Source organism: Accipiter gentilis, chromosome 1 (genome assembly GCF_929443795.1).
Source record: "Accipiter gentilis chromosome 1, bAccGen1.1, whole genome shotgun sequence".
NCBI lineage: Eukaryota > Metazoa > Chordata > Aves > Accipitriformes > Accipitridae > Astur > Astur gentilis.
Window position 1 is genome coordinate 2,924,707 of NC_064880.1, and position 16,379 is coordinate 2,941,085.

The following is a 16,379-nucleotide window of genomic DNA, read 5'->3' on the forward strand; positions in this document are numbered from 1 at the left end:
TTTACAAAGAAAACATCTTTTAAAAAAGTTGCATACTTTAAAAATCTTATCTAACCTTTCATTGACTTCTTACAAAAATCTAAGAGAAGAGCAGTAATAATAGGATCAGGACATAACATTTAAATTTTTAGCCTTTCCCTTTCTCAGGCAAACTGGACTTTGAATTTTTTTTTCTTGCTCGCAAAGTTGAAGTTACCATCTATTATTGTTGTTTTGTTTTGTTTTCCCCTGCCATATAAGCTTTCTGTCAAGGTGATCAATAACAGGAACTCCTACTTGGCTTCAGGAAGGGAGAAATGTTTTTTTCCCTTGAGTGGAAAAAAGACAAAGAAGGTGATTGAGAAACACTGTATTCTGTGTGGCTATTTTTGAAGGCTGGAAGGCTTGCAATAGCCAACATGGCCAACGCATACCAGCACTGATAGTAAATGGTATGGTCAATGTTGGAAATATTGCTGATTACCAATTTTCATTTAGGTTGGAGATTTTGGTCTAGCCCGAGAATACGGATCTCCCCTGAAGCCTTACACGCCAGTGGTGGTGACGCTTTGGTACAGGGCTCCGGAGCTGCTGCTTGGAGCTAAGGTACGTTTCTCCTTGTCCCTCTGGCTGCTAGAGGAATGACTCTTCAGACTAACTTTGTTTTATAATTTATAAACAAAGCATGAGTATGCTTGATTTATATTGATTTAGAGGTAGAAATTCTAAATCTTTAGTATTGTTTTTCCTAATAACACAGCTAAAAAGTTTCCATCTTCCACAGACGGAAGGTGGGTGATAGGTTTGAGTTTTTCTCCTTTAGAATGCTGATGTGGTAGTGCTGCTGAACTTCTCATGGATTGGTGCAAACGGTCACTGTCATCTTAGGCGGCTGGATTTAAATTTATTTTTTTAATCTTAGTTTAAAATTTGTGACACCTGAGAGCAGAACAAGGTATTGGCAACATTCTGGCAATGTTCCCTACTGATTACCTGTCTCATAACCAAAATTTGGATGAAATCAGTAGGGTTCTGTAGGGCTTCCATGACAAAGGACCATGCTGGGAAAAAAATATTCCACTACTACCAAAATAAATGGGTGCAAAGGTAAAAGAAGCTCTACGCTACCTTTCAAAGATGGTTTTGTATGGTTACGTTTAAGAGAAGAGGTGTACCGTGGAGACCAGCTTTTGTGCCTGTAACCTGAGATTGCTGTTGTGGCAAAATAAGGGCTAAGGATCTCTGTGAAAGAGAGGGCAAGTTAGAATGCTCTGCTAGTTGTGATGCTCTGGGAGTGAAAAAGAAAATAGCATTGTGGAGACTTGCACGTTTCATCCTGAAGTATTTGTGTATGTGAGTATTACTCGTAATTCACAGTAATACTAACTTTTAAACAGTTGAGACCTGTGCCTTCGGTATTGGAATGACTGTATGTGTTCTGTTCAGAGTGGTAGAATCCTGAAGAAAATAAAACAAACTAAACTGAACCCCATATAAAACCCCAAACCAAAACAACACTACCACCACCCCACTCCCCCCAAACAACTCGGTTAAAGTATCTTACTGATTTTATAAGGTATAATATATTCCTTCTTTTCAGGAATATTCAACGGCGATAGACATGTGGTCGGTAGGGTGTATATTTGGAGAGCTGTTAACGCAGAAACCGCTGTTTCCAGGGAAGTCAGAAATTGACCAGATTAACAAAGTTTTTAAGGTAATTTTTTTAATGCCTTTGCATTCTGACTAGTTTTAGAGACAGGTAAATTAGAGTAGTAAGAAACTAAAAGTGCTTATTGCTCTTTGACGGAGACTCAGCCTTAATAAGAGGCTTATTAATCTGATTCTTGTTTTATAGTAGGCTAAGACTGTGTTTTGTCTGTTTTCTCTGGATACTTATCAACTCCTGTACCTGTGTAATGAATAAGTAGAAGGGTTGCACTCTAGAATGAGTTTATTGAGGAGATAATTTAATTTACAGGATCTGGGTACTCCAAGCGAAAAAATCTGGCCTGGTTACAATGAGCTGCCAGCAGTAAAGAAGATGACATTCACAGAATATCCCTATAACAATCTACGCAAGAGATTTGGAGCGCTCCTCTCTGATCAGGGGTTTGATCTGATGAACAAGTAAGTGCTAGCTTCTAGGGGATCCTTGGGAGAACGTGTTCTTGTGCTCTGATAGTGGTGGAAAATTACTTCTAGTGAAGCATGGTATTTCACTGCATTTAACCTTGTCAAAGCATGCTGATGCATTTGAAGTTTGTGACATTCCTTGCAATGCTATTCCTCACTCTCTCACAACAGCTTTATTCAGTGTACCATGTTCTTAACACCTGCTGTTAAACCTCAGTCCGAGATTATTCTTGCACACCTATATCCTAGAAGAACAGAAAAATGTTTTAGTAGTAGTTTCAGCTCATTCTGTCATGTTTAATTATGTGGTGAGTCAGCTATCATGCAGTTTGCTGATGGATCCTGTTAAATTGCAGTTGAAAAAAGGAAAAAAAGCAGTACATTCTAGAGATCATATAAAGAATTAGAAAAACAGCAATCTTGGTTTTTTCCTAGATTTTCAAAGTTCATGAGTTCTGTTACATCTGATGTTCTGGCAGTACTTTTAACTAACTACTGATGCATTTTGATTGCGTTCCAATTCATTCTTCTTTAAAAGGCTGACAATGACTTGAGAGATTTTTGTGTCGTTGCCCCCCCCCCCCCCCCCCGCTTTTAAATGTCATGATGTGAAGTAGTGGAAATCAATGAGTTTCAGATCTTACTTGGACCTTATCTCTATTAAAAAAATTAAATTAAAAAACCCAACACGCTACTTTTTTTTTAAGGGGGGGGATTTTCAGTCCTTCCAATTTTTAAGAATTATGCTGCTCCAGGTTTTTGAATGAGTTGTGAATAATTTATTGGAAGTTAGATAACCTTTTAGAAGGTCCAAGCACAACTTGTCTTACTAAAGATAGGTATCACATAACTGTCATGTATACGTCTTAATTGGTTATGACAGGGCTATGTCTCCATTATTCTGGGTAAGAATGACAATTCTGTAGTATTCATGTGGGTCTGGAACATGCAGAAACACACAAGTAAGTGTACGTCGTAAGTCAGTGGAACTCATTACATGTACAGGGCCAAACACTGTTTGGTAGGATGAATAGTACAGCACAGAAACATGTTTCTGTATTGTGAAAGGTTTAAAATAACCACAGGTTGTACAGTTAAGTTACACTATATTACAATATTTTGTGGTGTATCAATATTATCTCAGTTGTCTTCTCTAAAAAGCAAAGCAGCATTGTAAAATATTTTAATTGAAGCATCCCGGGTCCCTTGGGAGCTATATCTGACTACTCACAGGTTCTGAGGTGTCTTAACAATTTGTACCACTGTAAACAGATTCCTACAAAAGCTACTTTTGATATGTACTTCTAGCTGCTGTTCCATTAATTATAGGTTCATGTAAGAAGCAGGCCTTTAAAATTAGCTAGCTACGTTAGATTGCCCATATGTTAGCAATCATATCCATTAACAGAATTCTTTGTTAAAAATCAGAAAATTCTAAATTGTGTTTCTGAAGAATTTATAATTTGGGGGCTAAAATTTTTCTCCTTTCTGCCTCTCTGTGTCTCTTCTTCCCTATTTCATTGTCTTCCTAAATTCTTCTCAGCTTTTTGACGTACTACCCAGCCAGAAGAATTACTGCTGAAGATGGTTTGAAGCACGAGTATTTCCGAGAGACTCCCCTTCCTATTGACCCTTCCATGTTTCCCACCTGGCCGGCAAAAAGCGAACAACAAAGGGTAAAACGTGGTACTAGCCCACGCCCACCTGAGGGAGGCCTTGGATATAGTCAATTGGTAAGCATAGCAGATGGATGCAACTGCCACAGACTTCTGATGTCCTCGGACATGTTCACATCCTAATTTTGGAAAAGTTCACGTGGGCTGCATTTGGTTAGCCTTCTGGGGCTTGGGATCCTGAGACTCACCTGTACTTGCATGCAAAACACTTCTACAGCAGTCCAGCTTTCCCTCTGTTCCTTTTCAAAGGGCAGGTCCAATTACTGTTGTATTCACAGAATTATAATTTCAGTACATAATCTGAGAAAGAAATGATGCCTGGTTTTATCACAGCGCATGACAATGTTTCTTCTGAAAGTGTACGTTGTTTTACACTTTCTTGAAAAAAAGATGGCCTTCTAAGTATGTTACAGTCTCAGGTACCTTAATTATATCAACTATTTATTACTATTTCTGTGTCTCAGCATAGATGAAATGCCAGTTATTGCACCCAATTGAACAGATGCAGTAGCCTTAAAAGTTTATTTAGCCTCGATTTTTCAGGATATAAAAATTGACATGGAGGGTATGCAGAGTATGTTTCATCAGACATTGAGTAAGCATAGTTTATGCTTATTTGTACAGTGTGTTCACAAATTTTTTTCGTCTTTTGCATGTGCAGTCAAAAGTAGATATACAAACCAGGAATACACTTGAGATGCCTTTAGAAGATAACTTTTGAAATAGCAACGTTTAAAGATCGTGAATAACACTCTGCATCAGCCTTACCTATGATGTTACTAAATCAAACGTTTGTTTCTCATCTTCTAGAGATACTTTGATTATTTTGTTGTTGGTTAGATTTTTGTGTTGGAGACAAATGCATCTGCACAGACACTTAACTGATAAATGAATTGTAATTGGTTTTCACAGGGTGATGATGATCTGAAAGATACAGGTTTTCATCTGACCACCACAAATCAAGGAGCATCTGCTGCAGGACCTGGTTTCAGCCTCAAGTTTTAAACTCAACATGAAAGAGGAGGAAAAAAAAAAAAGAAGAACTGTTCATGTGAGTGGATTTCTGAGTGCCCCAGTTCTGTTCTTCACGTCAGGGAAACTAGATGTTTTTCACAGGAAAAAAAAAAGTCAAATGTCATCACAGATTCAAAGGCTCTTGCTGGGTGTGGAGTATAACTGCTGCATTCCATTAGAGGACTGGAATTAACCTGAAAAGCCAAGGATCATTACAAAATTTGACAAAGGAAAACTTGAAGTACAATCCTTGAACAGTTTCTGTTTTATTTTTAGGGTTTTTTTGTTGGGTTTGTTTTGTTGTTTTTCCTTGTAAATTTGTAGAATTAAAATACATTTTTAATTGTTTAATAGTGTGAAGGATTTCATTTCTTCACATGCAGCAAACTTGGCTGTTGGTGGCATTAAGTCTTCTAGAGTGGAAACTTATTATCCCCCCCATCCCCCCCACCCTGCTGCTCCCCAGATCTGTGCTGGCACTATTACAGCATACTGTCAGCTTGGACAAACAACTTTTTTTAATTTAAGTAAATTGTATGTGTCTGAATATAGTTGGGGCAAAAAACCGTAACAGTTCTGAGGTTTCTTTCCTGTTGTGTGCCTTGGAGAGAGCTAGGCTGGGTTGGGCTCGATACTCACTGACACTATTTTTGGGTGCACTGCTGAGCTGAACACTGTTTGATGCGTTGTATATGTGTATTTACAATGGCACTGGTGCAAAAGTAGTACTCTATTGTTTTGTAAAACAAAAAAGATTTAATATGGAGGCTTGAAACTTTATTTTCTAGAGAAAGTTCTTTTAAATACACCCTTTTTCCATAAAAAGAAGAGCTTAGCTTTCCTGATTGTATAATGCCCTATTCCAGTCCTTGCTCATAAGATGAAAGACCGGAGGAATCATGTTGGAATATCACATCCTTTTGAGTCTCTGATTTATAATGCTATCATTCTTTTCTGGGAACAGGAGTATTCCTGCAATCAGAACTCGGCACCAGTCCAGTAAAAGGATTAACTTAAGTTATAAACATTCTATCAATTTCAGTACATTTTAAGAGTTTTTCTGAACTTGTGTTAAATTTTGAAACCAGTAGGGTTTGTTGTTGTTGTTTTTCCTGTGGAGGAGTACAGAACTATTTTCTCTTCAGGACTGATTGATTGCCTAGTACTGAAGGAGAAACAGTTCTATTACTAGTCTGTTAACTGAAATATGCCTGATTTTAGCAAGATTCCTCACAGGTGGAGATCAATAACCCATCGAAAAGCAGGGGGTTTTTGCAACATCCCAGTGAGTACAGCAAAGGAGAACCATTTTGCCATGGCCTGCACTAGGCTCTAAAGGATTACAATATGACTGCATATTTTGTATTTATTTCAAGCTGTGCTATGCATCTTGCACTCTGTGAAATTATTTCCTTCCTAGCTTCCTTGGCATTGTTGCAGCCAGCGTGGACGTTGCTGGAAGATGCATGTTCCTGACAAAAAGAATTATTCATCTAAGTTGGGATAGTTATAGTAAAACAAAGAAAACCTAATGCTGGATTGCAATGGAAATTTAATACGGTTGAGAGATACATGTAATCTCCATTTCTTTTTTGTAAAAGGGCTCTCCCTGAATAGTGCAACAGTGTCTGGTTACTGCATCTCAGCTTTTATTTTGTCTCAATTGTCTATATTTGCATAGAGTGCTTGCCTTTTATGATCCTGAGCTTAATTGTCCATGCAAAGACACATTTTTAAGTTTTATACTATGCTGTGCTCTTAGCTAACTGTGATGATAAAACTGTCCTAGAACAAGAAGAGAATTTTACTGATAGAGCCTTTCTGCTCTAATACAGTGGTCTTCCTAGGCTGCTGACCTATACTGCAGTGTGTGAGTGGCAGTTTTGTTGGTACTTTTAAGTAGGAAAAAACTTGTTTCAAGAGGTTAAGAGGACAACTAAAAAAGGATGAACCTAAGAAAAAGACCAGTGGAGGCTGCTTTAATACAAGTAAGGGTCTGGCTAAACGTAATGAATGTCAGGGATTCCTAACTGTGCAAATGAATGCTCCACCACTGTAGATGTTTGCGTGCAATAGGCTTTGCCTACCACTACTAATGCTATTTTCCTGTTGGATATGGCACATTTACCTCATCAGTTGGGTGACTGGGGGAGGACAGTGATGGAAATTACCTCATCTCTCTTGAAGGAGTTGAGAGGCTTCTTGAACAGACACCTGAAGGACAAGTTATGAGGAGCTGCTGATGGAGGTAAATAGTCTATTGGGATAAGATTACACAAGTAATAAATACAAACCACAGGAAAACGGTTGCGGGGGGGGAAGACATTCCCTGGATACTTGACCTGAAGATGTCAAAAAGTGGAATGGAGTAATTAGAAAGGGTTTGTTGTGACCCTACATCCTCCTGGCAAGTAAAAGTAACATTAGGTCTTACACTTTTTTTATACATGCTTCTATTGCTATGCACCAGGATCTAAAAAAACAACAGCAAAACACTTACGGAGTACAACCGGTCATTTTCCTTCCACAATACCTCTGCCTCCACTGCAACATACCTGAGCCATCAATCCGTTCGTTCGTTTGATGAAGAGTTAAGTTCTTGTTTTTCAGCAGTCCACAGTGATCCACATAGTTTAACTGCAAAATCTGACACTTTTTTTTAAAAAAAGAAAATTTAATTCTCTGTACAGCATACTTGATAAATTCTTTATCATTAAAACTAATGTGGAAAAGTTTTGCATTCCAGTAACTGAGTCTCAGAGTCTTTTTTGTCCAACGTATGGAAGCAGTTGATTTTTAGAAGTTCAGTTGCACTACTGGAGATTAAATATAAAATGCCAAAGAAATGTTTTGAATTTGAAACAGAACTAGGAGTAATTGAAGTGCTCAGTCCAGGGCCCTTGTTAGTGCTTCAGTCTGATTCTCCAGGAATAAGTAGTCAAGATTCTTTCTTTTTTCTTTACTATACAAGTATAAGTTCCTTCATTGATTGCATTTGCAATGATGCTCATGTGATCTTCATTTAAGGATAAATAACCTGGATATGAGTATTCCAGAAGCTCCTTATCTTTATACCAGCTGTCATAAGAAAAATAATAGAAATTAAACTACAAAATGTCTAGTACAATGCAATATGTAAGTTTTGCTGAATATGTACAGCACAGATGGGACTTTTAACAAGACAAGGTTAAGTTTTACTATATATTTCAGGTAGACCATGGCAGCTATAACAGGGCACTATCCTGAGTCATTTCAGGGCTTGAATCTTAATGAAAGTTGATGGGAATCTGGATCCTCAGTCTAAACTAACTCATGGACTTCAGCCTATCTGTTTTAGATAGATACATCCAGAAAGAATGTATTTGTATGTTAGTAAGAGCTAACAAACAATTAATTGAAAAGGGTAAATCAAAGACTTGTTTTTTGCAGCATATGGGCCAGGGAATTTGACTTGATGGTAAGAATTATCTTTGTGCTATATATATGAATTGGATTTTATCCTTTTTCAACTCAGCTTGCTCATTTCCGGTAGCTCTGCTTTCAGACTAAATGCTTTGCAATGTTATAAACAATATTTGCACACTCCCTTCTCACAGTTAGCCAGCCCCCCTCTTTCTACTCTGAGTGCCAAATAAGACAGTGACACGCTCCAGAAGATAAACTGCATTCTTATTTATGCTGTTTTGACATCCTTCCTCATCCTTTTTGGTATGTAAGCTGCAAAGTCTCCTAAAGGACTGGAATAAAAGATAGAGCACTTACTAAACTTTGCCTTTTTTATGAATTATCTTCTGTCCACAGCGGAAGGTGACGTTCCTGCCTTCAGAAACAGTCTTGGTTTTTGTCCTTGGTGGGGGCAGAGTAGGGGGGACTGTTGGAAATGGGAATTCTGTCCACCAGAGGAGAGAGAAAGAAATGGCAAAAGTTAGCATATCTCATTATCAAGCTTTAGTCATTCTAAAACTTTCACAGAATTATGTTACCACCTAAGCAACCTTAAAAGTATTAGTTTAAAAATGCCTCCTACTGAGCAATTCTTAGATAGACATGTAATATCATACATACCCAAAGGTAACAATTTTGTGGCTTGTAGACTGACAGAGAGGGATTAAAAAAAATCCCCTTTCCTGTTTCATATGTATGGAAGAGTATACATTCTGTATATGAACAGTCCCCTAGAATATATGGATTTGTAACGATCTGACTGCATCTTTACATTACTTTGATCTACAAAAAGACCTCTGTACTGGAGAAGGAGGTACTAGTTATACCATACGTCATGTTAAGGTCAGTAAGTATTTATCTGGAGCTGCAGTAACTTGACCTGATCCTCCACTAGTCCCTTATCTGGATTCATAAAACTGAGAGACTAGATAAGGTGATTAACATACTTTATCTCCTTTTCTTCAGAGCAGCTCAAGTCCAGCTGTGCTTGAGATGTCATTTGTCTTGTTTATGTCCCACCACTGCATCAGGAACTGTACTGCATCTCTTAGCCCTGAATTTAACACATCAGCATCTCACTTCCTCAGTTGGGTCCAAAAGGGAAGCAGTCTGAGGCACACAGCGTGGTTGTGTTTTCAGAGACTCCCTATCATTGGTTCAGTTAACTAGAGGAGAATGGGACAGTTTAATGTTCTAGTCCACAAATGTTTACACATCAAAGCTGCTTCCTATTTCCAAGCCTTGATCGTGGCTCAGATATGTAAGAGGCCGTCTCTGCTGTGCTTCTCATTAGAGCTGGATGGGGCTAGTCATTTGCGTCCACCCATCTCTAGTGTGGAATTAAGATCCTGCCTATCCCTGCAGCAAACTCCGCTTAACTTCCTCCCTCTGTGCAAAGCCCGTGAAAAATCCCAGAAGAAAAGTTAGATACCGTAGCAGAAGTCACAGGTGGATGGACAGTGCTTTTTCATCAACTTCCTGCGTTTCTCACAGAAACCTTTTTGTGCCCATGATGGGCACATAAATAATCGGTCTTTACATCCTGAAACAGAAGGAGACAAGACATTAGAGGGATTGGGGTAGACTGTTATTTCTGGGAATCAAATTGACATTTCATCTAAATCGGATTGTTCAATATAAATGGTAGAGCTGGGATAGGAAAGAATCTAAAACGGGAGTAAATAACTAACTAGAGCAGGGTACCATTATTACGTGAGCAGTGGACTAGATACCGAGCTACTTTCATGCAGTAGCGTCAGTGATTCACGCGAGTTGCGATTTGTAAGTCCTACACTAGCTCACGTTTGAAGAGTAGCAGGCAAATGTGTCGGAGCTTGAGAGAATCTTGCCACAGCCTGTTTGGTTTGTGGAGAGCTTTGTCATGTATTAATACATGTGAATCCAGCCAAAAGAGTAATTAACAGCTGTTTGCCTTCCCCCCTCCTTTGCATGTGAGCTTTTCCTTTGGGCACCTGATGCTTGCAGATGTACAAATGCAAGTCAGGGCTCTCCATGGCTAAAATTGACCTTTAATTCTCGTATAAGCCACAGTCCAAAAGGCCCAAAGAGTCAATGCCCAGAGCTGGTTGGTGGGCTGGGACATAATGAGCCAGGCATGTGAGAACACAGACAGCGCCTGTGCCTCTGCTGGAGCTGCTCAGAGCAGTCCGAGGACAGAGTGGACTGACCCCTCCGAAACCTTTTCTCAGAACTGCCGTCTGGGGAGGTGGGAACACGGACCTCCAGCCTCCCGTCTATCACATTTGAAGCTAGTAGTGCTGGAAACAGAAATGCTACACCTCCTTTTAGCTCTACTTTGCATAAAAAGGAGTTAGATCCCTCCTGCTCACTGGCTTACAGCCTAATCCTGCCAAATGATGAGGGTCTACCACCGTAAGAGCTCCACAGGATCCAACTGACACTTCAGGCAAACCTTCTTTACACAGAGGAGCCCAGAGCACGACCCTGCCTTCCTTACCGTAAAGTCTGTGAATTCCCCAAACTTCATCTTGAGAGATGGTCTTTTTCCCAGTCAAAGTGGCATTGATGTGCATGAGGGCGTTGGGATTCAGGGAGTGCATGAGTCCTAAGGCGTGTCCTATTTCATGAGCTGCTACGTGTACCAGATCTGTAAGCCAAACACCTGGAAGAGAAACAAAAACAGCTGGCACTGCGTGGTGAAGTACATTTGCTAATCCTGGTGTAAAACTAGAGGAAATATTTTAGCACTAGGACGGTATGGTCTTATCAAAGGTTGCCCTAGTTTCATCTTCTCTGTAGCTGCTTGGGTGCAAATAGATGAGCCAATTATTTCCACATGCTTCTAATTTGAAACAGCAGGACACAGAGCAGCACTGCCAGACTACAGGAAAACTGCTCTGAGAGCGCAATGTTTGAAATGAAGGCAAGTGCCCTGTGTAATACTTACTTACTCTTGACAGCTTTCTGCTAACTTTGTTCCCGCAGCCCTGAGCTGTAACTGGAAATGGCTGTTTGGGAATGAGACCGCTAGCTGGAATATTCCAGTCTGAAAGAGCCTCCGATTGACCTCTGCATCCCCCATAGCCTGTAGTTTCTGGGTAGCATCTTGAAACCTGCTTCCAGCAGAGATGGATTTTTAACTGAAAGATGACTCACAAGAGGTGTTATTTATTACCAACACCTATCTTGATACCTTGCACAATTACAGGCCACAAGAATCTCACACAATTCCTGTGTTAAACCCAACTGCTTATGGAAAGAAAGGATCTGAAAGGGGTAGCTTGTACGTGTGCTTAATTCATCAGTACATTAACTAGGAATGCCTAGTGGGTGGATTTTTTTGGAAGATCTTAAAGAATTCTGCTAAATCTCTCTGACGTGACTTGGAAGAACAATGATTTCGTTCTACTTTGTTCCCATCCTTCTTTATGCCAATAAAAAAAGGCTAATTTAGCTTTGGAAAGAGAAGCAATCATTGTGAACAAGTATTAAATGGCTCAGACTTACACTGGCCTTCTGAAGTCAGAAGTGTTATTACTGTTTCACAAAGGTGACTGAATTGTATGCAAATCAGCGGCAGGACTGTCTCCATAAAAAAAGACTGGAGTTACACTGCCATGATAGAGAGTCAGTGGCAGAACTGCCACTCAGGACACTGATTTATTCCATTATCTTAGTAAAACTTCACTAAGAATCAAGTTTTGCAATTGTCTATACTTGTTTCAACAGCTGCTTGCAGAAAAACGCAGGTTAGAAAAACACATTGTTCCCCGATAACTCTGTAACTTCGAGGCATAGGCTCGTTACCAAACTCTCTGATTTTTATTCTCCCTGACAAACATTGCCATTTGATATAGTTAGCAGACTATAGAAGTTTGATGGAGAAGGGCATCTTTTCAAAGCTGAGTATTTCACAAAATTTAATCTGGCCAGTTTTTTCTTAATACACACTGACATTCTTGCTTTAAAAATCATCTCCCTCTGGTCTTTGTCCCTAGGTGTTATCTGTTGCTGTGCTTTGGAAAACAAGGATAGGAGAAGTCCTTCTATGTCACCTAAAATCTCCTCTCCTCTCTTTTTATTTGGTGAAAAGCAGAATATCTTACTTTCAAAAAAAGTACTGAGTTGGTCATACAATATGAACCAAATTTGCTAGTCAGGGACCATCTGCTTTTAATTAAAAGTTGGTTTTGATATTGCTAACAAAAACCAAAAAACCAAGAAGGAAAAACCACCAAGCTGCAAGCAACACAGACATTTTTAGGTGCTCACAAACCCAAAAAACCTAAAATGTAAAGAGCCATGCCAACAAGTTAAAGTAATATAGCATGGCCCTTCTCAGAGATGCAGCTGCCTGGGCAGAAGGCAGATGTAATAACTGCGTATGTGGCCAAACTAGTGAGTAAGTCCACTGAAATATTCAGAAAGAAAGAGCACTGCCACCAAACACAGTCCCTTATAGCAGTTCAGTTGCATGACACCAAGACCAACAGCTTCCAAAACTACAGAAAATCACAACCATTTCTGTTGTCTCTTTCCCATACCAGGTAAACCCCAGAACAAGGACTAAAATAAAAAGTCCTACAGGCATTAATCATGTGCTCCCGGAGACATGTGTTACCTTTTTTCCAGCTGAACCGGGTATTCCCCAATATCCAATATTCATGGTCATCAAAATGGATTTCCCCGTTGGGTGGGAAGAAGGCATGGGCAAGTTCCCCTGTTGTTCCATCAAAGCAGTGGTGAATAAGAGACTCCAGGCAGTCCGTGTGATTGATAGAGTAGAAGCCTGTGAAAAAAGCAACAGATTTAGTGTATCTAACAGGGTAAAGCCATCCAGGACACAGACAGCTGTAAATTTGTGGTTTAAAAAAAAAAAAAAAATCTCTTATGGTATCCCACGTATTTTCCAACCTACAGAGCCACAAAAGGAAAAATAAATGCAAAGCAATTGTCAGGAATGATGGCTGTGGTGCAAACTATACTCAGCCCTGTGATGACCCTGGATTTAGAGCTGTTTCCAACAGACACAAATGAGTCTACTTTTCAGAAAGGAATGCTGAGCTCTTTTTGCAACATCACATGGAAATTTTTCTTTTTTTTTTTTGGAGAGAAGTTGGACAGTGAGATGATAACCCCAGGATGTAATTGTTCCATTTTAAATGTAAATAAGCAGATAGCCTTAAAGTCATAGCGGCTTGCTGTCTTTTTGCTAGCGCCATGACAGCATCACAGCGTAGCCTGCGTCCAGTGGAACTGGGCCACTTGGAGCTCACATGTGGTAGCAGGACAGACCCCTGGGAAGGCATATGGTGTGCCTGTAAGTAGCGTCATGCAACACGAGAGTGAAGAGCACGTTGCGAAACAATGGTAAATCTGCTGGTTATCTCAATATTGCTGCCATCTGCACAGGAAATAATTCTTTCACACAGACCATAAATCCCAGGAAGAATTTACATCTGGGGTTGAGCAGATAATGCCTCAGAACTAACATTTTTCTAGGCTTGAGAAACTTGGGAAGTATAGCGGTACAGGGGCAGAAGGAAGGGGAGGGAGGACAGAGAAAAGATGGTGCTTCAACAGGATCAGCAAAAGGGAGGCTAAAACCATAAACACACTGGAATCCGTCACCTGCTCTGTGTGACCTTGGATACGTCATTTCAATATTCAGTTTCCCCATCTGTGGAATAGAGCTAATCCTGTCCCAGTGGCAGATTTTGAGGGTTAATTCTTGTCAAATACCTAAAGCTTCCCGACCGTAAGATTCCCAGAAAGTGTTATTTATGATATTAAGATCTCTTTAGAGCAACTAAAAGTAGTTTCTGTACCTGACTAAAGGCAAACGACGCCCCAGTTCCTTCTCCAAGAGGCCCTGCTATGTCCATACAGCAGAGGAGGACTATCTCCTGCCTCCAAACTCCACAAGTCCCTTGTGGAGTTAACGTGCACAAGAGTGTTCCGTCAGTCCAGGAGCCTGCGCAGGCTTACCTATTTTCAAGTCACTCGCTACGTGGCGTGGCACTTCTCTGAAGCTGAACGGTGAAACTTCACTCCACATTCGGAACGCAGCCGCCAGTCCCTTGCGTGTGTCCCTGGCGTTTATGAGGTTTCTTGGAAAGGACAGGATTCTGTAGGAACACAGAACAACTTCAGGAAAATGGTATTCCCTTCTCAAACATCAGCTGAAGGCTCTCAAGGTTGCATCAGACAATCAAGTCTTTCCATTCACTCTAATAGGTTCAAAACAGGAATAGCTTGAATTGGATATTAAGAATATTTAATAAAACCCCCACAGGAACTAATATATTTACAATCACATGTTCCAGACTACAGCTTTTGTCCCTCCTCAAGCACATCATTTTAGACAAGGTTCTCTTGGAAAACTGTTTTTATCCTAACATCTCCCAGTCTGTTGTGCAGTGTTGCTAGAAGAGGAAACAACTGCATTTCGGCAGCAGACTAGGTAACTCCTATTGATAACACTTAGGCTACAACGTATGTGCACGCGCTGAATTATAACAACACTCGGGCAGAACTTTTGAAAGGGTTCCAAAGGATATCAGAAGTTTGACAGTAAGACAAGTTATTTCCTTTGAAAAGAATCTCATCGCTTGGGAGACTCGAGAGCGCTTTTTGCTTAGGCCACAGGTACAGATACAGCTGAACGGTGAGAAAACGACTGGTGCAGGATGGCAGAACCATGGAAATGGATAGATGGCTCCTAGAAACTTACCTTGTCCCAAAAGAAGATCTGCATTCAGGAAATTGCCTGAAGTGTAGCAATTGGGAAAAGCTGTGTATATTCTGCTATCCCCTCTGGTTGTTTTTTAGCTATGCTGTTTATGTTCTCCCTTCGTCCCAGCACATCCTAAAGGGAGCAGAAGGTTTTGTATCAAGCCAGGCTGTTAATGAACGTGAACCTGGACAATTAAGACTATCATGAGGCTTAGCCTGTTTGGGATAAGCGTAAAGGGAGATATGTTCTCTGCTCAGTGTGAAGGAGTTGGGTTCGTGCCACCCACTCATTCTTTGCTGGGCTTACAGGCAGAACCCCTGCTGTCCACCGGGAAGTAAACGTGTAGTGATGAGCACCGCAGCATCACCCACGGAACAACGCAACAACCGCCACCGCACATCGAGCAAATAAGGCCAGCGACAGTAACGACGAGAATTCTGTGTAACCAATGGCATTACAGCTACCTAGAGAACAGAGGTAACTGCAGCATCAGCCACACCTTGCAAATTATCTTCCCGGCCTGCATTTGGGGACCTTGAGCTACTCCCACTCCTGCTTCTGTGGAGAAGGGGTTAGGGCAGAGCTTTTGGACAGATGCAGCTGCTGCCATCCTGCCCACCCCACTCGCCCTCCTCACTCCTTACCTCCGCTGCCTGAGGCAGATCCACTGCAAACAAAGCTCAAAATGCCTTCCTTTCCCGTTTGTTGGTGACAGAAAACTCTCCCACCCTTTACAGTCACAGTCTGGTCGAGTTTTCCAGAGCTAGAGTGTGAGAGAGACCCTCACAGCTCCATAACGATGTCCTCAGCCCAATGCCAAGAAAAAGCTGCAACACGTATTGCTGCTGCCGGAGGCCACTTTACAAGTGTTTTCAGAAATCCAGTGTGACCTGCCATTCAAGCCACTGCAGTTTAACAGTTAGTGACTGCAGCTCTCGAGAGGTCAGGTTTGGGTCTTGCTCTGTACTTTAAAGTCAGGAGTGGCCGGAGTTAGCAGCCACATTAAAAGGACCTTTGTTGTCACATAAGACATTGAAAAACCTGGTTTGGCTGTTGTGTCTCCAGGAAGGTGCAGACTCTCAGCTAGGAGCGAACAACAGGCCTTTCTTCAGTCAAACCTCCAGGACTCCTGCTAGTCTGAGGTTTCCCGTGACAGTCTGATTCTACCTGCCAGCACTCATCTTATGAAACTGTTTCCAAGGGGATTCCCTGAACCTTGTTCTGTCTGAACTCATCTTAGCTCTCCTGAAAAACATTCAGCAATGCCATTAATATTCTCCCAGAGAGAAAAAGCATCTTTTCAGGATGCTGCCACCACAGCCCATTGCTCTGGACGGTTTCAGGGGCTGTTCAGCCACTGCTAAAGTAAGGAAGAGAGCTGCTCCAAGGCTAAACACCAAACAGGAGCAACA

General features: G+C 40.8%; 2 protein-coding genes across 12 annotated transcripts in view; one reads left to right on the top strand and one right to left on the bottom strand.

The window, feature by feature from the left end:
- The window catches only part of LOC126045142 (cyclin-dependent kinase 11B), an 18,276-nt gene extending 13,120 nt beyond the window's left edge, over positions 1–5,156 (top strand). For all 6 annotated transcript variants that reach the window (XM_049815814.1, XM_049815844.1, XM_049815852.1 and 3 more), the window contains 5 exons: positions 478–585; positions 1,580–1,696; positions 1,961–2,109; positions 3,659–3,848; positions 4,704–5,156. In XM_049815814.1, coding sequence (XP_049671771.1) covers positions 478–585; positions 1,580–1,696; positions 1,961–2,109; positions 3,659–3,848; positions 4,704–4,796 — 657 coding nt within the window. In that variant the 3' untranslated portion in view covers positions 4,797–5,156. The remainder of the gene's footprint in view (positions 1–477; positions 586–1,579; positions 1,697–1,960; positions 2,110–3,658; positions 3,849–4,703) is intronic.
- The window catches only part of MMP23B (matrix metallopeptidase 23B), a 27,608-nt gene continuing 12,942 nt past the window's right edge, over positions 1,714–16,379 (bottom strand). For 3 of the 6 annotated variants that reach the window (XM_049816037.1, XM_049816019.1, XM_049816034.1), the window contains 6 exons: positions 14,220–14,359; positions 12,853–13,020; positions 10,729–10,893; positions 9,682–9,792; positions 8,568–8,694; positions 4,870–7,883 (listed from right to left, as the gene is read on the bottom strand). In XM_049816037.1, the coding sequence (XP_049671994.1) occupies positions 7,709–7,883; positions 8,568–8,694; positions 9,682–9,792; positions 10,729–10,893; positions 12,853–13,020; positions 14,220–14,359 (886 nt within the window). In that variant the 3' untranslated portion in view covers positions 4,870–7,708. Of the gene's footprint in view, positions 2,361–3,747; positions 4,092–4,869; positions 7,884–8,567; positions 8,695–9,681; positions 9,793–10,728; positions 10,894–12,852; positions 13,021–14,219; positions 14,360–16,379 lie in introns of those variants that run through there. The other 3 variants (XR_007507967.1, XR_007507968.1, XR_007507966.1) reach the window with 3 other exon arrangements.